The 21,582-nt window shown below is 38.7% G+C and overlaps 1 protein-coding gene across 1 annotated transcript; it reads left to right on the top strand.

Moving 5' to 3' along the window:
• Window positions 1–4,434: 4,434 nt before the first annotated feature.
• Window positions 4,435–21,220, top strand: LOC143884191 (cullin-4-like). Its single transcript, XM_077387622.1, has 17 exons — window positions 4,435–4,946; window positions 11,184–11,299; window positions 11,392–11,738; window positions 12,242–12,422; window positions 12,626–12,748; window positions 12,923–13,210; window positions 14,509–14,634; window positions 14,769–14,870; window positions 14,998–15,051; window positions 18,913–19,019; window positions 19,160–19,220; window positions 19,423–19,554; window positions 19,656–19,793; window positions 19,876–19,956; window positions 20,021–20,101; window positions 20,313–20,393; window positions 20,808–21,220. Exons 1-17 carry the CDS (start codon window positions 4,613–4,615, stop codon window positions 20,919–20,921), a joined length of 2,466 nt encoding a protein of 821 aa, XP_077243737.1. The 5' UTR covers window positions 4,435–4,612; the 3' UTR covers window positions 20,922–21,220.
• The last annotated feature ends 362 nt before the right edge of the window (window positions 21,221–21,582 follow it).

Below are 21,582 nucleotides of genomic sequence, written 5' to 3'. Positions count from 1 at the left end.
TCTAGATACGTGTATGTAGGATTAACGAATCAGCAAGACAAATGGTTAGCGATCAGATCAACGGATATAATCATGTCCAGATGGAAGATGTAAGGTCCGAACTCAAAGGAGTGGCTGTTAGGAAAGAGCCTGACAAACCATTGTCTTTTTACCACTTACTAGTAAAAACGCACGTGCAATCTGAACAAAGGATTATCATTTGTGAAATATTTTTCGGGCACAATCAATTTATATTGTGGCCCATTAAATGGACGGTTTGGATCATCCTATGGTGTAGGCCGTAAAATATTAGTACAATTTTTTCTTTTTTCTTTTTTGATAGGTAAGTTGGGGTTTTGCGGGGACCCCTACCGGCTTATTAAAAAATACTTCACTATATGAGCTTACACCATATATATTCTAACAAGAATTTTGTGTCAAAGTCTACAAACCACAAACATATTTCTTACACTCTCTATTAAAAAAAACAGTACTATATAACTTACACCATAGGATGATCCAAACCGTCCAATTGATGGGCCACATCGTCAATAGGGTGTTCCAAAAAAACACATTTCCATGCGATGATCCTAGCCTTGCAATCTATAGAGTTTGGATTATCATCTGTAAAATATTTTTTGGGAACAATCAATTTATACTGTGGCCCATTAAAATTGACGGTTTGGATCATCCTATGGTGTAGGCCGTAAAATATTCAGTACAATTTTTTTCTTTTTTGATAGGTAAGTTGGGGTTTTGCAAGGACCCCTATCGGCTTATTAAAAAATACTTCACTACATGGGCTTACATCATATATACTCTAACAACATTTTTGTGACAAAGCCTGCAAGCCAAAAACATATTTCTTACACTCCTTATTAAAAAAAAAACAATATTGTATAACTTACACCATAGGATGATCCAAACCGTCCAATTGATGGGCCACATCGTAAATAGGGTGTTCCCAAAAAACACATTTCCATGCGATGATCCTAGCCCTGCAGTCTATAGAGGAACGGCATATTTAGGAAACATTTATTGGTTGGAGGGTTGTAATTATCATATGGAGATGAATTTTGGCACACAACCTACTTACATTGTGGCTCATGAAATGGACGGTTTGAATCATCCTGCGATGTAAGCCATACAGTACTTTAAAAAAAAAAAAATACTCACTATCAGGACTTACACTCTATAGAAACTCTCATAAATACATCATTTCCCTATAAATCATGGGGAAACGGGTCAAACGGGTCGGGTCAAAATCACGGGGGAATTTTATGGGTCATTGGGCTTGGACCCGCCCCGGCCCACACTCGTGGGTCAACCAGAATTTTGACGCTTTTTGAAGATATTATTTTTTTATAGAGATTTGCTAGCCACTTTTGCCGAGTCTACTTGTCTTCTTGTTGCCCATCCTTTGCTGTAAAGAAAACTAATAATCATACAGGTACTAAGTTTTAAATGAAAAAATACGAGGAAATGGAAGCAAAGTAGCAAAATTACAAAAAAACACCGAAAAAATATAATAAAATATGTCAGTTATGGGAAAAAGTACGAAGAAAATTAAAATTTATGACAATTACAGGCAGAGGCATAAAAAGAGACAGCTGCCTTCTTTTTTTAACTCATGTGCAAGGGCATATGAGAAGCGGAAATGACGAAAAAGAAGTAGTGAAAAGGACATACGTGGGACTTTGACGGAAATTAAGGCGGGATGCACAAGGTAATAGCTAAGGCTAGCAACGGGGCGGGTCGGGGCCGGATGTTGGGGTCCCCTACTCCTTCCCCTCTGCGGGGAATTTTTCCCCTCCCCTTCCCCTCCCAACTACGGGGATGGTGGGGAATCCCCCTCCCCTCCCCACGGGGAATATCTAATCCCCATCCCCTTCCCCGCCCCACATCCTTTGGGGACAATCGCTTTACTTTGTTAAATGTTAGGTTTAAAACTAAAGATTTGCTAGGAACAATCACTTCAGACATGTTGCGGTTTGGCTATTGCATGTGAGAGTAGCCACACAACCCACATAGGCTAAGATTTTGTCTTATTCATTTTATTAACCTGGGGACAAAGGTGGTTGCTCTCAGATTCATTTAATTGATCACTAGTCCCTAGCAGATCCCTAATTCCCAATCCCACTTGCCAAAAAGTACTGTACGTGCCACACCATAGGAAGATCCAAACCGTCCATTTGATGGGCACACCATACTACCATAGGCATAGGATGATCCAAACCTTCCACTTGATGGGCACATTGTAGGATGATCCAAACTGTCCATTTGATGGGCCACAACGTAAATAGGTTGTGACCCAAAAATCATTTCCATAGGATAATCCCAACCCTCTGATCTATAGAGGAATTGCATATTATGGTACCTTCTATAGATCGGAGGGTTGCAATCATCCTATGGAAATGATTTTTGGGCCGCAATCTATTTACATTGTGGCCCATCGAATGGACGGTTTGGATGATCTATGGTGTGGCCTGTAAAGTACTTTTAAATTGTAGCCTATCAAATGGACGGTTTGGATCATCCTATGGCGTAGCCCATACATTACTTTTTGAAAAATAATGTACTATACGAGTGCACACCATATAAATTCTCATCACTCATCAGAGAGATGTTGCCTTTATTTGGGGGAGGGAGATTTTCAAAGAATTTAATGTTGCCTTACAGTGATGGTTCGAGGGAGAGATTTTAGGGATTTCTAATGAGGGACAATGCTCAATGGATTATGGGTAAAAGAAAACATAAAAAGCTATGTCAGGGACAAAACTGTACTAATGGAAATTATAAAAATTTTGGAACAATCTTGTAGATATGTTTTGATCCAAGGGGTTTCTAGTTGTTTTCCCAACAAAAAAAAACACTTAAAAAAATAGAAGAAAAAAATGGCATTAATGCGGGGCGGGGCCAACTCCATCCCCTTCTCCTCCCCTTCCCCGCACCAGGGAATTTTTTAAATCCCCTTCCCCACTCAAATCGGGGAATCCCCTCTCCAAGCGGGGCGGGGCAGATCCCCGCTTTTCCGGGTGAAATTGCCAGCCCTAGTAATAGCAGGAAAGAATGTGCCGAAAAATATAGGATTCTCGCTTTTAGTATATAATAAATAAATATATATATGAGAAAAATATTCCTGCACAGCTGCTCAGATAGCTTATCTGAGCAGCTGCTTCAAAAACTCATGTGGCCTCACATTTTTTGGGTGATCTAAAGCAGTCATTTGGAAGGCCCTTCCATTGACAAGGTGTGTACCAAAAATGAGCTCATCATAACCCTGCCATTTGTGGAGGGAAAAAATGGTCAGAAACAGTGTCTGTCCATTTTTCCCTTCACATTTGATTGGGTTAGGATGATCCAATAGGGCTGATTTTTGGTACACACCCATTAAAGGGCCTTTCAAATGAATGCTTGGATCACCCAAAAAATGTGGGCCACATGAGTTTTTGAAGCAGCTGCTCAGATAAGCTATCCGAGCAGCTGCGCAAGAACACTATTCTCTCTATCTCTCTCTCTCTCTCTCTATATATATATATATATATATATATATATATATATAGAGAGAGAGAGAGAGAGAGAGAGAGAGAGCGAAGCTACACTGGGCCCATTGTATGTGAGGGCCAATCAAATGAATTATTTGGATCACCAAAACAATGTGGGCCCATTGTATTTTAAGCCGGCGGTGTAGCTAAGTTAGCTACACCGGCGGTGGAGCTGATTTTTGGTGGACACCCTATCTATGTGAGGGCCAATCAAATGAATTATTTGGATCACCAAAATAATGTGGGCCCATTGTATTTTAAGCCGGCGGTGTAGCTTCACTTTCCTCATATATATATGAGAGAACATTTCCTACACACTTGGGGGCCCACATTGTTTGGGTGATCCAAACAATTAATTTGAATGGTCCTCACATAGATAAGGTGTCCACAAAAAATCAGATCCATAGGATCATCCCAACCCTACGATTTGTGGAGGTAAAATGGACGTGTATAAACCTTCACAAATTAGTCCATTTTTTGCCTCCATAGTTTGAATGGTTAGGATGATCCTATGGATCTGATTTTTTGTGGACACCCCATCTATGTGAGGATCATTCAAATGAATGGTTTGGATCACCCAAACAATGTGGGCCCCCACTGTATTTTAAGGTAGTGTGTAGGTAACTTACCTACGCAAGTGTGTAGGAAATGTTCTATTTATCTCCTCTAAGGAATTGCGTTTTACCATTGATAGTAGAAGTGGACTTTCTGCGTGGATTCTTTGGTCGGACGGTATGCGGGCCCCACCAACTCCAGAAGCTCCTACCAAACAGATGGCCGGGGAGTAGCAAACTTGAGTAGCTCGAGGACTGCCATTTCTTTTGTCTTATCATCAAAAACCCTTTTAAATGTCATATTTTTGGCGTCATACATACCATAGTTGTTCGGTGGGGGTCGAGAGAGCCCTTGCCCTTGCCCCCGCCCCTGCCCCTGCCCCTGCCCCCCTCCCAAACCCAAAAACAAATATCATCACCTCCATTTTTCTGTCATTTCTCCTCTCACCCGCCCTCTCATCTCTGTGTTCGGATCTCGGATTTTGGATTTTGGATTTTGGGGGTTCGTCTCATACGATGCCCTATGATTGATTGATGTCTCACCCAAAGCGTCCTACCTGTAACAGTAGCAGCGGCAGCGGAGGTGGGCCCCCTTTCTCGACCATGAAGAAAGCCAAATCTCAGTCTCTGACGTTTTCCGTCGAGAAGAACGGCCTCCAGCGAGAACAACACCACTATAACAACAACGACGAAGAGGATTCTATGCTGGTGGACGAAGATCTCAAGAACGAAGCCATCGAAATCTCTCCAATCGCACTCGGAGTTGTAGGATGCAGTGGCAACACCACTGGCATGGCTGCCAATTTGTCCAGGAAGAAGGCAACCCCTCCTCAGCCTGCAAAAAAACTCGTCATCAAGCTCATCAAAGGTACTACTTTTAGTTGTTTCCTATTGCCTCTCAATTACATTTTTCTGTTGATGAACACTCGCATCTGAATGATGTTAGGTTAAATGAGGAGAATTTTATGTAAATATTTCAGCTTTTTGTGTTTATATTATTGGATTGGAATGATTTGTTTTTTTTCTGCCTACTAGTAATCAGGATCCAATTGGAAATGGGAAGGTCACTGTAATTTACAAATTGCACTAATTGAAGAGCAGTGGAAATGTATGAAAATGTAAACACATGCAAATCCGTGTATCTGCGTAGAGGTTAACAGAATAATCTTAGGTTAAATGAAGAGAGTTATAGGGAAAGATTCTAGCTTTTGTGTTCATTGGATTGGAATGATTTGTTTTCTCTGATTAAGAGTAATTAGGATTCAATTGGAAAGGGGAAGGTTACTGTAAATTACAAATTGCACTGATTGAAGAGCACTGGAAATGTGTGGAAATGTAAACACATGCAAATCCATGCTAACGGATATGTTACTCTTACCAAAACTTTGTATGTTCCGTACTCAAGTGAAATCCGAAGCTGCGGTTTCTTTGGAATTATGATTGTATTTGGGGAATGATACCCCCCTTCCCTTTAACGTTATCTGCTAAGTTTTAAAGGCAAATAAAAACGTTAAGGGGGGTGAATTTATCCTCAAACAGTGAACCATTCTCACAGAAACCGTTAAAAGGGGGGGGGGGGGGGGATATCATTTCCCTTGTATCTATACCCAATGTTTTGAAATAAGGGATCCTGATGGTACAGTGTATCTGGACTCAAATGGCAATGGGATGATTGAGGGGTATCATCATTCTCTTTTAGAATGGGTTTGTGGTTTTCTTTTCATTTACAGAGGTTTGAGTGCTGTAGGCTCTGGTTTACTTGGACCAGCAGTGTGCATGCAAGAGGGTGTTCAAATCTAGATAATGGTTCTCAAGTATAACCTTTTCTCTGATAATAAACTGTGAAATTGGGCTTATAAATTATTTGTTCATTTGTTTTATTACAAAATCATCTGCCAGTGTAGTGTCAAATGGGCTTTTGTTGGTGTCCCTCAACTCATAATGTGAGCCTTTATGAGAAGGTATCATAGCTTTTATCCTTGATCTTTTTTTATTCCTGTTTCTTCTCTCCTGCCCTCCCGGTTTCTTACTAAAGTTCAATTATCTGGTCATGGTTGGAGGATCATTTGTTTTTTTTTTTTTGAATGGCGAATATCATTAATATAAAGAGGAAGAGACTAAGAAGGTAAAAAATGACAACAAAAAATACAGAGCAAAAATAATACAAAGTACAAAAGATCAATCATGACGGTAAAAAAATCAAATTGCTCCAGGCTTGCCCGGAGAACCTCATCTCGGGCTAGTTTATCCGCTACGCCGTTTGCGGACCTCTTTACGTGATAGGCTTGTATAGTAGCTTCTCCAACTCGTTCTTGAATTTCATCAAAAAACGCCTCAAACCTCCACTGTATTGACTGATTGCCATTGAGCCATTTTATCACATTCATTGAGTCTCCTTCAATTTCCACCTTTTCCATGTCTACATTTATAAGAAGCTTGATATCATGGTGAATGGCCCTTACTTCTGCCTCATTGGCATCCGCTATCCCAATCGGACCCGAAAAGGCCCATATGACATTTCCTTGGTCATCTCTTAAAACTCCCCCAATTCCAGATGGGCCCGGATTTCCCATACTAGAACCATCGAAGTTGAGTTTCAAGAATTCTTGAGCTGGTGCCTCCCAAGATTGGGTTATTCTAGGCTCATTCCTTACACCCTCGCATATCACTCTCCATCCATGCCACAAATCATAAGCAAACACAAATGCAAAACTTGGAATGGTTCTAACCCAAGATATTGTGAGGGCTATGATTTTGTTAAATAGGAAGAGAGGTATTTTTGAGAATCCTTTAAACACCCTGGCATTTCTTTCTTTCCAAAGAATCTATATCATTGCAAGGAGGATCATTTGTAGATGTCAAAGATGTTGAGAAAAAGAGCTATAGCTTGGACCATTTTGCAAATGGCTCTCTTGGAAGTACCAAAGTATGATATATTGTTTTCGATTCTCTGAGCCTTACCATGGCATCAGCTCTTTCATTGCTCTCAATGATGTTTCTACTTCCCTGGGGCTATCCAGGTTGCACTTCGTAGGACAATTTCGGATCAATGCCCTTTCTTTTGGACCCAAAGCTGTGTTCTTGGGCCCTTCAACCCTTTGTTTCGAGTTTACTTGCCTTGAGTAACCCAAGATGTGGGATAGATCAGGGGCAAGGTGGAATGACTAAACTGTTGGTGGTCCAATGGACATTCAGGTGGCACATGAACTTAGATCTGTCAATTCTAAGTTGTGGCAATGGGCTAAAGAGAAGTGATCAGTTGGGGAGAGAAACATTGGCATACTTGATAGAATCAGTTCATTGGGCGGCAAGGAAGAAGATTGTCCTGAGGAAGGGGAGATATCGAAGAGGGCTCTTCTCATGGAAGAGTATAATTGAAACATTCTTTAGGATGATATGAAATGGTCTCTGGATATTCGATCTAAATGGATGTACGAGAAGACAAAAACACCACCTGCTTTCATCAGTGCTAGGAGAAGACCAAACTGTATACAGTCTTTGCTGATCGATGGAGTGAGGTGCTGCAACCCATTCTGTATTACTACTGAGATCGTGAGGCTCTACAAGCGCCTCTATACTTCAGACGTGTGTGATCTTCCACCATACTAGGATTGAGTTTGATACGCTTGATCCGTTTAGCTGGGAGATCAATAAAAGATTCCTACCAATGTCGAAACCTTTCAAGAAATCACTATCTTCTACTTGTGCCTCCCCTACTATCACGAACATAAAAGCAGACGATGTGTTCCCTTGCATTATCCCCTCAGTGCTTCCAACAACCAAAAAAAAAAAAAAAGAAGAAAAGAAAAGAAAAACAGCGAGCTGCCATTTAAAAGAATGGAAAATGATGCAGTTGAGATACATTCTTTAATCCATTATCCCCACCTTTTCCTAGAAGCTGTTCTCATCATTGTGTAATCAAGGAAATCCCACTCCACATGATGGTACGCCTTCTCCAAATCAACTTTACAATGTTTGCCTGGGCTTCTTACTCTACTTTTTGAACCAAGTAATTCATTGGTAATGAGAATTCCATCAAGGGTTTGCCTTTAATAAATGAACCTTGGAAACAAGCGATAATATTCAATAAGACTAATTGAACCTTAAAGACAACTTTTTTTCCCCACAAGTTTGTACGACCTATTTACCAAACTAATGGGTTGGAAATCTGACTTTATCGCACTTTGCTTCTTTGCTGTAAGAGTAATAAAGATTGTATTGTGTTTTTATTAATTTGACCCATAACTTGGAATTCTATGATTGTTTCCATTAATTCACCTTTGACCATATACCAAAACTCTTGAAAAAATGCCAGTTGAAAGCCAATTCAGGCCCAGACCTTTCTCATTTTTTTTACAATAGTAGCCAATTGAAAAATGGACTGAGATGGTCAAAATACTAAGCGACAAAAGGAAAAAGGAAAAGAAACAAAAAAGAGAGGTTAAGGGGGAGGGGAGTTAAAGAGAGCTAATGCTTCCTTAGAGACTCCAACTCACAATGCGATCAGCCACTTGATTAGTAGATCAGTGAACATGAATATCGAGACATCCAGTTAAACATTTCATCAAAAAGATGAACAAATCTCCAAGGCGGTTTTTTAGATTTCTTCAACCACCTAATGGCACTCAACGAATCTCCTTCAACTAACACATTTTCCACCCGTTGTCTCACTAACGATCTGAAGCCTTGGTGAACCGCTTTGACTTTAGCCCCCGTTGCATCGGCTCTCCCAATGGGGCCTGCAAAAGCCCGCAAGACCTCTCCTTCGCAATTTCTAAGAACCCCACCAATTCCGGCCCAGGTTGCCTTGGCTAGAACCATCAAAGTTGAGTTTCATAAAGTCCTCCCTTGGAGGGATCCACTCTTGAGTCACTTTCTGCTTATAAACCACCACTCCACATACCACTCTGCACCCTTCCCATAGATTGTAAGCAAAAACAAACCTAAAAGAAGGGAGGATCTTCACCCTGGATATCGTTAGAGCTAAGACTCTAAGAAATAGGAATTCCGGGTTCCGAGAAATCCCTTTGAATACTCTTGCGTTCCTTTCCTTCCATAGCATCCAAATGGTGGCTAGGAAAGACACGTTCCAAAACTTTTTCCCTTTCTGCTTCCAAGGGGCTGAGGACTAACATTTGAGAAGGTCATCCAATCTTTCCGGGAAGACCCAAAAATGCCGAATCTACCAACTGATTCACCCTATACTTCTCTAGCAACTTTACAATGAATAAGAAGGTGATCCGCTATTTCACCCGCCTCCATGCATAAGGCACAATGATCAATGATAATCATCTTCCTTTTTCGAAGGAAGTCAACAGTTTGAATTCTTCTCCTTAGCGCCGCCTACCCAAAAACATACTCAAGGGGGTGCTTGGAATGACCAAACTCTAGCTACCTTGGAAGATGCGAGCAAACGACTAGGTTGAAGTAGAATGATTTGACTAAGAAGTTACCAGTGAATTCCTGGACCTTTCTCCTTGTTCATGCTAAAATTGCCTTTTCAACGTCCTCTTCGTCAAACTCCCTCCCCAACCATCTATCTAGCTTTAATAGATTTGGCAAGGGCTTTGAAAATCAATTTATCATGATTTGGCCTTTGTACTCCCTCTTTGGAGTATGTCACAAAATAATAACTGACAATTACTTCTTCAATCTCCCTTTTCACCTCAATAAGCTGATCACGCACCTTGATACATTGGATAATATTTCTTCTAGTTCTAGCATTGGCACCCAATGGAATAAAGCATTGTTCCTGTCTCCATCTTTTATCCAAGACATATTGGATTATTATCTCCTCCCATCTAAGTTAATCTTGTATTCATTGCTTGCTCTTAATCTTTCCTCTTTTGGTATTCTCCGTACTTCCTTCTCCTTATCAAGACTGTTAGTCTTTTCTTTTTTTTTGCTTTAGGACTCCCCAAACACTCTTTGCTTCATAGATTTAATTTCTGTAGCATTTTCAGCTTGTTCCAAAATTGGTAGTCTTTCCATCCTTCACATGAAGTTCATGCCATCACTTCACTGTAATCTTTTTGAAACCTGGAACAACGAACCAGGCAACTTCAAATCTATATAGGGTGAGTCCTCTCCTCAGTTCTTCTGACCCCAATAGCAATGGGCAAAGATTGGATGTAGTCTTTATTATTCTTTTCGGCAAACTGTGGAGAAACGTTCCTCTCATCATGTTTGAAATCGTCCCAAATTGCAGAGGGCAACTTTGTAAAATTCTTTAAATGATATACATGAAAGCCTCAAGTTGTTGTAGGAGTATTGCCTCCTCCAAGTTTCATATATTTTCCTCTAATTCCTTATACATGTTATTCCCCTCTTGTGCCGTGGCATGCTCGTACCTGTAATTTTTCTAGCAATTGTTTATTTTTTTTTATTTTATTTTTTTAGAAAATAGCATTTGTTTTGTTAACGATTCAACATAAGTATTCATAGCATCTGCTTTAGGTAAATTCCCTTGATGTTTCATGGAAAATATAATTGTGGGTTATCATCATTATGTTTTTCTTTTGAGAAATTATTAGAAAAATTGTACATTACCAGCATGTATGTTGAATGAGAATGTATCCTAAAGCCAGCCAACCAGCCAGACCCCCCCCCCCCCCCTCCTCGTTTCCAGCTAAAACCATCACTAATCTTGAGATAATATTGCAGTAATCTCTTGTTTATTGCAGTACTGAATGCATCTATTTTTAAAGCTGGCACTTATAAAATGAATCTGTGGGCAGAAAACATCTGTTGAAGCCAGCAAACCAGCCAGAACCGCCCCCCCCCCCCCCCCGCCGGCCGTTTCTAGCTAAAACCATCACTAATCTTGAGATAATATTGCAGTAATCTCTTGTTTATTGCAGTACTGAATGCATCTATTTTTAAAGCTGCCACTTATAAAATGAATCTGTGGGCAGAAAACATCTGTTGAAGGTGAAAATACACTAAAAGGCTACTTTCTCTTTCCACCTCACAGGGTTCATTCCCAAATCATTATTAAGGGGATATGGCTGTTGCCATTAAAAAAAGAGGGATATGGTTATTTCTTCCCAGTTATACATTAGATAATGGACTAATAATCATGTGTTTGTGTTTTTGTGCTACGAAGAGAAACCCAAGCTGCCTCCAAATTTTGAAGAAGATACATGGGCAACTTTGAAGTCAGCTATTAGTGCTATATTCCTGAAGCAACCAGATCCTTGTGACTCTGAAAAGCTTTATCAGGTAGTTTATCACATTATATTGTGTTATTTTTCCAACTGTTAGTATCTTCTGCGAATTCATGGCCACAACAAATCACCTGGTCTTTGGCACAGGCTGTTAATGATCTTTGTCTACACAAGATGGGAGGAAATCTTTATCAACGAATCCAGAAGGAATGTGAAGCACACATATCAGCAACAATTCACTCTTTGGTTGGGCAGAGCCCAGATTTGGTGGTATTTTTGTCATTAGTAGAGAAATGCTGGCAGGATCTTTGTGACCAGATGCTGATGATTCGTGGTATAGCCTTATATCTTGACAGAACATATGTGAAACAGACCCCAAATGTATGCTCGTTGTGGGACATGGGGTTGCAACTGTTTCGCAAGCATTTGTGTTCATCTACGGAAGTTAAACACAAAACAGTCACTGGTCTTTTAAGATTGATAGAGAAGGAGAGGTATTTATGACGATTTTAAGATTTGAATTTCAATGCAGGTTTAGGTATTCTGTTTCAAATTATAAATATTCTGTTCCAAATTATAAATATTTATTTTTGGCGGGAGCCTCGTGCACTCGACCGCCCTTTTATCCATTTTCAGAATTGTGAGAGGCATTATACTTTTGTGATTCTCATGGAACATTCTATTTTTTGCCTCTAAGATGGATACAATCTCGTAATTATTTTTAATCTGCAGCTACTTAGATGGATCTCTATACTGTAATTATTATATTAATTGTGTTGAAACTCAGCTATTTAGAATGTCATAATTCTAAGGATCAATATATTTATTTCTTCTTGCAAGATATCTGTTAACTTTTAAACCTAAGCTGTTGGCTAGATTCTATTTAGCGGTGGAATAATGGTTAATTGATTCATTTTTCTGTTGTTGTTGGTTTTTCTCTTGGAAAGAATTCATGAATTTTGATCTAATGTGCAATATTCTGTTTGTCATTTATCAGATTAGGTGAAGCTATTGATAGAACGCTCCTTAACCATCTTCTGAAGATGTTTACTGCTCTAGGAATCTACACAGAAAGCTTTGAAACACGATTTCTGGAGTGCACATCTGAATTTTATGCTTCTGAGGGTGTGAAATACATGCAGCAATCGGACGTTCCAGATTACTTGAAACATGTCGAGGTGCTTTGTTGTGATTGCTTTTTTTGTAGTAGACGTGATTGGCTCTGTTCTTTCTCTTCTTTTGTGATATTTTAAAATTTAAATACTTGAAATATACATGCATTCATACCTTCTCTTGTCTGAATAAACTCTGGCTTCTACATGACTTCAATTTTCATGATTGGCTTTACTTTTGAAAGTATTGATTTGATGCATGCTTGCAGTTAAGATTGCACGAAGAACATGAAAGGTGCTTACTCTACCTGGATGCAAGTACAAGAAAGCCACTAGTGGCTGCTGCCGAAAGGCAACTTCTTGACCGTCATACATCTGCGATTCTTGATAAGGTGAGGGATCACTGATTTATTACATTTTGGTTCTTTGATGGGGCAGTGCTCTGTCGTCAAATTATGCAATTACACCCATTAGCAATAGTTTATTTTTATTTTAAAAAAAAAAAAAATAAAAAAAAAAAAAATCTTTACCCCTTTGCAATGAGCTTAATTTTTTCATTTGATCAGGGATTCACAATGCTTATGGATGCAAATCGCATTGAGGACCTTGGGAGGATGCACTCATTGTTTTTAAGAGTTAATGCTCTTGAATCCCTACGGCAGGCCCTTAGCTCATATATCAGGAGAACTGGGCAAGGCATTGTCATGGATGAAGAGAAAGACAAAGATTTGGTGTCCTCTATCTTAGAGTTTAAGGCTTCTCTTGATACAATTTGGGAAGAAAGCTTCTCCAGAAATGACGCGTTTTCCAACACCATAAAGGATGCGTTTGAACATCTCATTAATTTACGCCAGGTTTGCAAGATCATATGAAAGTCGGATGCCTTTTCCATAAAGGATAATATCGCTATAGTTTTTATGACATTTTTTTAATGGTAATTTTTATGATATTTTTATTTTGTATTTTTTTCTTAACTTATATATTTTTTATATTTTTAAATAATTTTAATTTATTGTTTTTCCCAATATAAAGCCCAAAAAAAAAAAAAAAAAAAATAAATAAAAAAAAAAAAAATATATATATATATATATACTGAAATTTTCCCTTGCCGAGAAATCCCCGACAACGATATTTGTGACGTAGCTTGTAGCATGGTTTCAACATGTTCATTTGCCATTTATCATTTATCTTCCATACAATTTCATGTCCACAAGGATCACACCGCCTTTCCTTTGAGCATGCCCGATGTACCTCATCTGGATCTTTCCTAAACTTGGTATCATTTTAGTGCTGAACTACTGATATCAAAATCCATCTAGCACTTTTTTATCACATGCTTACTACTCCATAACATAATGTATGATTTTAAATGAGTTGGATTAAAAGTAGGAATCCATTTCTTGGAATAGGATGGCACCAACCCCCATCCCATCCCAAATGAGGACCAGGGGAAACACCCCTGAAGCACAGAATATAGGTATTTTTGTAATATGAAAATTGCATGTATTTGTGTTTGAGTGAAACTTGTATACTGGGAATCCATGTGCCAATGCATCTTAGTCAATGCATTAGTGCATAATAATAGTAGAATCAATTAATAAAAATGAATACGCATACATATCTGAGCTTCAGAGTGAAAATGGGAGGTTTGGAGCGATTTTGGTCGAAAATTTGAAGTTTTGACCGAAATAAGGTAATTCATATACTGTCGGTGTAACATTATTTCGGTGTATACGAGCAAAACAACACTGACATAACACCAAAGCGGTCGAAATTTTGACCGAAATGTTGTATTTGTTTTAACTTAACTGCATCATGGTTTTGCCTGCCTTCGATACCAAAATATTTCAGCCGAAACCGACATATTTTGTCCGAAATGTGGTAGCATGGGAAAATTAGCCAAACTACTGATCCCATATTCTGATTCTGAGTGGTAGAAATATGTAGTAACCAACTAAGAAACTTGTAGGGGACTAATCCCACACCTTTTGCAAGGTTTTAATAATATAATGGCTTGCAATTGTTTAGATGATGAATTGTTCTATTTTCCCCTTTACCCCAAATGTCGTTCATCTTGGAATGCTTTATCATGATACTCTTTGATTTTTAATTAATTTTAAACGAAGCACATGATATGTATTTTTTTTAACAGAACCGGCCTGCTGAGCTCATTGCAAAGTTTCTGGATGAGAAGCTTCGTGCTGGTAACAAGGGTACATCTGAAGAGGAATTGGAGGGTACACTTGATAAAGTTTTGGTTTTGTTTAGATTTATACAGGTTAGCCACTTGGACATCCAATTTTAATGAAATCTATGCTCATGTTTAACTTTTCCCTCTGTCTTTTAGTGTTTGTTGCTCATGCTGTTGCATACTGGTATATGTTTGTCATATTTTCTCTCCTGTTAATTCAGGGTAAAGATGTGTTTGAAGCATTCTATAAGAAGGATCTTGCTAAAAGGTTACTGCTGGGAAAGAGTGCTTCCATTGATGCCGAGAAGTCAATGATCTCTAAGGTAAAAAGGATTGCTCTAATTCATTTCTGACTTTTTTTTTGAATGACACTATTTATCATAAGATGTTTGTGGAACATTTATCATTTAATTTATTGTTTTTATCAGCAAGTTCCTTTCATTGTTTCAGCTCAAGACCGAATGTGGCAGCCAGTTTACTAATAAGCTAGAAGGAATGTTTAAGGTGTGCAACTTTCCAAGATCTTATTTGATTTATGAATTGGGATTTACTTTTTCATTTGCCTCATCATTTGTTGTTACAAATTGCTGCATCTTCTTATTGGTTTAGTGAAATTTCAATACTATTATGACAAAAAAGTGAGTACAAAGATCTGCTAATCAGGTGGCGGACTGTTTAGCTAGAGATGGAGTCTTTAAGGATTCTCTAGCACTTTATGACTCTCTCCTGCCGTGATGTTCTCTTTCTGATTATTGCTCCCTATTGTACTCTCTTTCTCTCGTTGTATGTTGACCGTCTCAGTCCTTTATATTAATATTATTGGCTACTATTTAAAAAAAAATAGTGGCCAAAAATCAGGAAAAAAAGAGAGTACAAAGAAAAGATGCCAATTTCAAATTAATATGGCAACCGCGATGTCATGGATGACTTTTTGCTGCTATTCTAGTGCTTTTCTTCTTTTGCTTCTTTACTTTGGTAAAAACTTTGTTAAAAAAATATAGAGACAAAAACTAATTTTCTAAAGGATTCAGTAGCTGACCCTAGCTAGTTTGGGACAAAGGCTTAGTTGAGTTGACTTGAGTTGAGAGGAGACAAAAACATGACCGAGCTGGTCATGGAGACATGCAAGGATAACATAAAGTAGTGGTAATAGTGAAAAAGGTAATGCTTCATGTTGACCGATGGGTACTGGTCACTAGCAGCCAGAGCCTACTTAACCCTGCTTCTAACTAGTGTTAGAAAGTCAACCTTCGATTAGTATCTCTCCCACAAGGTAAAAAGGAAATCTGAAGGTCCGAAATGAGGTCCAAAGTCCTAACACTCGTTCTCTGGTGATTTGGTTAATTGTTGGATGCTTGTACAGACAAAGTTGTTGTGTTCCGTGTTCTACATGCAGGAACAAACATTTATGGATTGCTTAGAGAAAATTTGAGTTGGCAATTATGGTTTTAAGGTAACTACCATTCCCGTCCAGACACTGTTCAGTTATGTAGCTGGTTCCCAGGATAGCATCTTGAGGACATTTTGTGTTCATATCAGTCTGCTCTGTGACTCAAGGTGCAGAGATCCCGAAGTGGTCATGATGAGATGGACATACAGCTTAAATGGCGAGCTATCTGTCCAACCACTTATATCAATAATCAAGGTCCATATGGTACCGGAGGCGTGCTAAGAGATAATCTTGGAAAAGTCATATGGGCTTACTCAGGCCCTATTGGGATTTCATATGCAAATGAGGCAGAGGTACGAGCCATTCATTATGGTATAAAGCTATTAGCAAATGATGACATTGCTAAAGTTGAGATCGAAGGTGACTCGAAGAATGTGATTAGATGAATTAGTGGATCTCACTCAATTCCATGGAGATTTTCTTCATGGTTTGATGAAATTCATGATATCATCGGTGACTCTCATATTCAAGCCTATCATGTGAGGAGATCCGCTAATGGTATTGCCGACAAATTAGCCAAGGATGGGGTATCTAAGGATACTATTGAGAAATTTGATTTCCTTCCTCCTTGATTTTTTGTTTCTTTTGATTTTGTCACTTCCTCTTGTACTCTTTCTTGGGCCCCTGGCCCCTTTTATATATTATACTTACCTTTCCAAAAAAAATCAATAATCAAGGTCCAAACTGGGATAATTCCATGATGAACTAACCAAATAAGCTGCTTTTCTTTTAAAACGTGTTCTCATTGCAGAAATGCTACCACTCTATTGCGAGGAATTTAAGGACTCAAAAACTTATTAGAGTAAGATGGTTGATTCCTCTTGGGGAAAACTATCTCAAGGATTTGCACCGACTTCACACTATTGATATCTGTCCACATATATACATACAAACAGAATTGTAAGGAGCATACAATGGCTTGCTTAAATTTCTTTGCAAATTACGGAATATCTTGTTCATCATAAAAGGGAGAATGTCTTCTCATTTACATCCTGCGACATCTCGTAAAAGCTGGCTGTTAAGATGACAATTCTTGCAGCTCTTTCCTTAAATCATAACTGAGGTTTGTTGCCTTTTTATGATGATTGATAAGTCCTTAGACTACATGGTGCAATATTTAAGACGCAACAAAGTAATTGCAAGCTGACGTGACAAGAGAAACTGACTATCACAGAGATGAGTCTTGGACATGTAAATGAACCTGGTCTAGGGTACGCAGAAATCACTGATGATGGCTAAGATATATCTTCTATTGCAAAAGGTTCAATAATCTCCAACTAAATGGCTCCAATCCCATTCAAGACATACTCAGTTAGGTTAAGTGTTTCTTGGCAGACCTTTTTTTGAGCATTAAGGACAGAAATGTTATATATATATAGCAAAACCAATACATTAGCAATTGCAATTAGGGATGTGGTCTCCTGTCAGGCTGTCCCGCTACAACATTAATACAACAGAAACACCCCAAGACAAAAGATGCCACGCTTACCTTTAAATCCAGCCGAAACCCAGATTAGGAGAAATCATCTTATGCTTCATGAAACCTCCTTAATGGACTTGTCAAGTAGAATGTAATAGAATCTTCTATTGGTAACTCTTTCTCTATGCTTCCATTCCTAAAAAGTCCTCCATTTTGTTTGCAGATCTAGGTTTGTGTCGCATCAATGGCTTGATTTTATTACTCTTTTAAAATCTCCGTAATGATTTCCACCAAATTCCAAGGTTCCATCGATTCTCTTTGGGCCTATGAAAGGACATTTATAGGATCCCTTTCAATTAATAAATTTTCTTTCAATGATGATGCTTTTTTCAATGGTAAAAAATTTCATTAAAAGGACCGAAATGGTCAAGAAAATTCAAAGAACCCGGGAAATATACAAGTATGTACAAAAAGAGCGAGACTACAAGGAGTCGAGGAAGAAAATCATAATGCTCTAGAATCTCCAGATGAGCTCCGCTTTTGGCCAACTTATCTGACACACCATTGGCCGATCTCCTAATATGATGAAAGGAGATACAATTAGAACCCAAAATGTCGAAAATCTCATTGAAGAAGTCCGCGAAACGCCAAGGAAAAGGGTGGGAGCCGAAAAGCCACCAAATGACATTAAGGGAATCTCCTTCCACCACAACATGATTGAGGTCAAACCCCGCCAATAATTTAATCCCTTGATGGACGGCCTGCACTTCCGCCTCGCTCGAGTCAGCTATTCCAATAGGGCCCACGAACGCCCACCTAACATCCCTATTTTCATCTCTCAGAACCCCCCAACGCCCATCTTTCAATGATGATGTTGAGCAAATGTCTTGTATTCTGGCAATGATTTATCACCTTAGGGTACTAATGTTCGTGACACACATGCGAGTAGAAATTGTGAAACACTCTTCTCCTAGCGGACTAATTTGCGCTATAAGGGTATTTTTCGTTAATTCTTGATGTAGTGGCATTAACATATATGCCACATATTAGGGTTACGTGTTGGTGAATTTTGTTTGGGCATTTTTTGATTGAGAGGAGAGGATGAAAAGAGAACTTGTAGTCCTAATTGATATAATGGCTCTCATGGACGAAGGCACAGTGCCGAACTACTCATATCTCTTGTTGGTTTGTGACTATTGTTGTTTAGATCTCTACACAATAACCGGTTTGTGATATGACAATACCATTTATTTCTGTCTATTTCATGTATTGTAATCCGATGGGGTTGAGCCCATAGCTCAATTGGACGGTGCTTTTTATTGCAACTGTGAGGTTGCAAGTTTGACCCCAGCATACCTATGAAAGTAGTTTAATGCAGACTGCTCCCTCAGACTCGTTCACTTATTAATATTTCCTTACAAAATCTTGATAGATATATTTCTAGAGCACAACTATTCTTGCTTATGAATATAATCTAATGCTGAAACTTTCCCAGGATATTGAATTATCAAAAGAGATAAATGAGTCTTTCAAACAGTCATCTCAAGCAAGGACGAAACTCCCCTCAGGGATTGAGATGAGCGTCCATGTCTTAACAACTGGGTGGGTCCTATTCAATCAATTTTAGCATCATGCAAATGAATCGGGTTTTGTATAATCCATATGCCGCCACGCATGCAAATCATCTGATCACCCAATTTTTTTTACTTGGAAGACTAATTTTGCTATCTTGGCTTCTGCAGTTACTGGCCTACATATCCGCCCATGGATGTTCGGCTTCCTCACGAACTGAACGTTTATCAGGTTATAGGCACAATGTGTTGGGCAAACCCATCCATGTTTCTTTAGTTCTCTCTCTTTTTTTTTGGAATGATTTCTTTCCCTTGTCACTTCTTGTTAACAACAGGTTTATCAGGTTATACGCACAATGTCTTGAGCAATTCATGATTCTTTAGTTCATTTTTTTGAATGATTTCTTCCCCTTGTCACTGTTTGGTAACACCAGGACATTTTCAAAGAGTTCTATTTGAGTAAGTATAGTGGGAGGCGCTTAATGTGGCAAAATTCTTTGGGTCATTGTGTATTGAAAGCAGAGTTCCCAAACGGTAAAAAGGAGTTGGCAGTGTCACTGTTCCAGGTGGGTCTTTGAATTATTTGCTTATTATATATGCTCTCTATCTTATTGACATCTCTGTCAGCCAGTAATCTTATTCTTTTACTCATTCATACGTGCACCAGACTGTTGTTTTGATGCTGTTCAATGATGCCCAAAAGCTTACCTTTCAAGATATCAAGGACTCTACAGGCATTGAGGATAAAGAGTTGAGGAGGACTTTGCAGTCTGTCGCATGTGGCAAAGTCCGTGTACTTCAAAAGGTGGGTGGCTTAGTTGCTTCTTTATGATTAGTGTTGTGACATTCCAGTCTGAAGATTTGAAAATGCGGGGGGTATTTTACAGTTCCCCAAAGGAAGAGAAGTGGAGGATGAGGACTCATTTGTATTTAACGAGGAATTCAGTGGTCCTCTTTACCGCATAAAGGTGAGTTTCATTTGTCATGCTGTGGTTTTCAGCTTAAACAGGATTTAACATCGTAAGAGACCAGGTAAATGCGATCCAGATGAAGGAGACCGTAGAAGAAAATGCAAGCACCACAGAAAGAGTGTTCCAGGATCGCCAATATCAGGTTCCCCATTCATTTTCTATTTTTTAGTGCATCACTTATTGCCATTGAAAAAGAAAAAGAAAAAGAAAAAGAAAAAACACACACACACACATACACACACACACTATACCTTTAAGTTGCCTTGACTTGTCGAAGTGCCTGAGTAACTCCATCCTTAAACAACTCTTTCAATTCTCCTGCTTAATTGTTTGTTACTGTGTTCATATTGCAGGTTGATGCTGCAATTGTACGCATAATGAAGACTAGAAAAGTACTAAGCCACACTCTCTTGATAACTGAACTCTTCCAGCAGGTAATGCAGATTCAGATTGGTCATCTGGTGAAACTATTTCAAAACTTTTTGAGTGTGATTAATCCGTATTAGGGTAAAAGCTTGCACAAGTAGCCAAATCTATAAATACTGTTGAGGTCTCAATTAGCCTCTCTTTTACACTCTTTCCCTGTCCAACACTGGTGTTTCAACTCTGGAAGTCTCGAAAATTATAGAGGATTGCTAGGAAAACGGGATCCCGTGCTGAAAAAAAGCACGGGATCCTCTGTTGTGACACGCCCACATAAGACAATAAAGAGAGCACGTATCCCCGCGAAATAAAAAACACGTGAAAATAGCCAAATTGCTTGGCAATGTTTTGTTTTCTTTTTCTTTCTTTTTTGCCATCCATGCTGAATATTGACTGAACTGTTCTTTTATTATTGTCGGTTACAGCTCAAGTTTCCGATAAAACCAGCTGATCTGAAGAAAAGGATTGAGAGCCTTATCGACAGGGAGTACCTGGAGCGGGACAAGAACAATCCACAGATATATAATTACCTTGCTTAAATTAAACTCACTAGATTCCTATAAATGGAAACTGTCTTCCTCCCCGACCACTTGTGCAAGGAGGTCAGTAACACATCAATCTCTTAACAGAGCAATGTACAGGAACACAATTTTAGTTTCATTTCAACAAACACTGTAAAAGTATTCTCTCTTTCCTGTAATGTTTTACCTTTTTTCGATTCCACTGTCAAATGAAAGAACAGAATGCTCCTTTGGAGCAATACATTCTCAACAGAAACACCATCTTCCTAAACAAAGATGACAACATTGAATTAAACCTCTGCAATTTTTTTAAGTAATTACGCCATGTCATCTACCAAGTCATTTTATCTGCGCCTGCTGGTTGGGCAGTTGCGGAAATGTTTTCACACAGTAATTCAGTGCAGGCATTCAAACTGAATTGCTTCTTGCAAAATAATGTTTCTGTCCATTCATATTTTTCATGAGTATGCATCCATATAAAAATCTTCAGAACGTGCTATGCTTGGAATATCATTTTTTAAGGTGAATCTTAGTGGGTTTCTAGACGAGGGGGGTGGGGTGTGCCGGAGGGAATATCACTGCCCTTGTTTAATTTATTCAAATGGTTTTTTTTCTAAAATAAAAAAATTTACTTGTAAACTCTAGAATTTGTTACAGTAATTTCTTTTTGCTAGATCCA

This window comes from Tasmannia lanceolata, unplaced genomic scaffold (assembly GCF_043159265.1).
Source record: "Tasmannia lanceolata isolate RefF3 unplaced genomic scaffold, GAP_Taslan_0.1 ptg000008l, whole genome shotgun sequence".
Lineage (NCBI taxonomy): Eukaryota > Viridiplantae > Streptophyta > Magnoliopsida > Canellales > Winteraceae > Tasmannia > Tasmannia lanceolata.
The sequence above is the reverse complement of the archived record's forward strand: the minus strand, read 5'-3'. Positions and strand labels throughout refer to the sequence as shown.

Excerpts from the sequence above, each read along its gene's own strand:
- LOC143884191 (XM_077387622.1), top strand. The coding sequence starts at position 4,613 with ATGTCTCACCCAAAGCGTCCTACCTGTAACAGTAGCAGCGGCAGCGGA. Across the intron at positions 11,739-12,241 it reads AGATTGATAGAGAAGGAGAG|ATTAGGTGAAGCTATTGATA; the intron begins GTATTTATGACG and ends GTCATTTATCAG. Across the intron at positions 19,794-19,875 it reads AAGTCCGTGTACTTCAAAAG|TTCCCCAAAGGAAGAGAAGT; the intron begins GTGGGTGGCTTA and ends GGTATTTTACAG.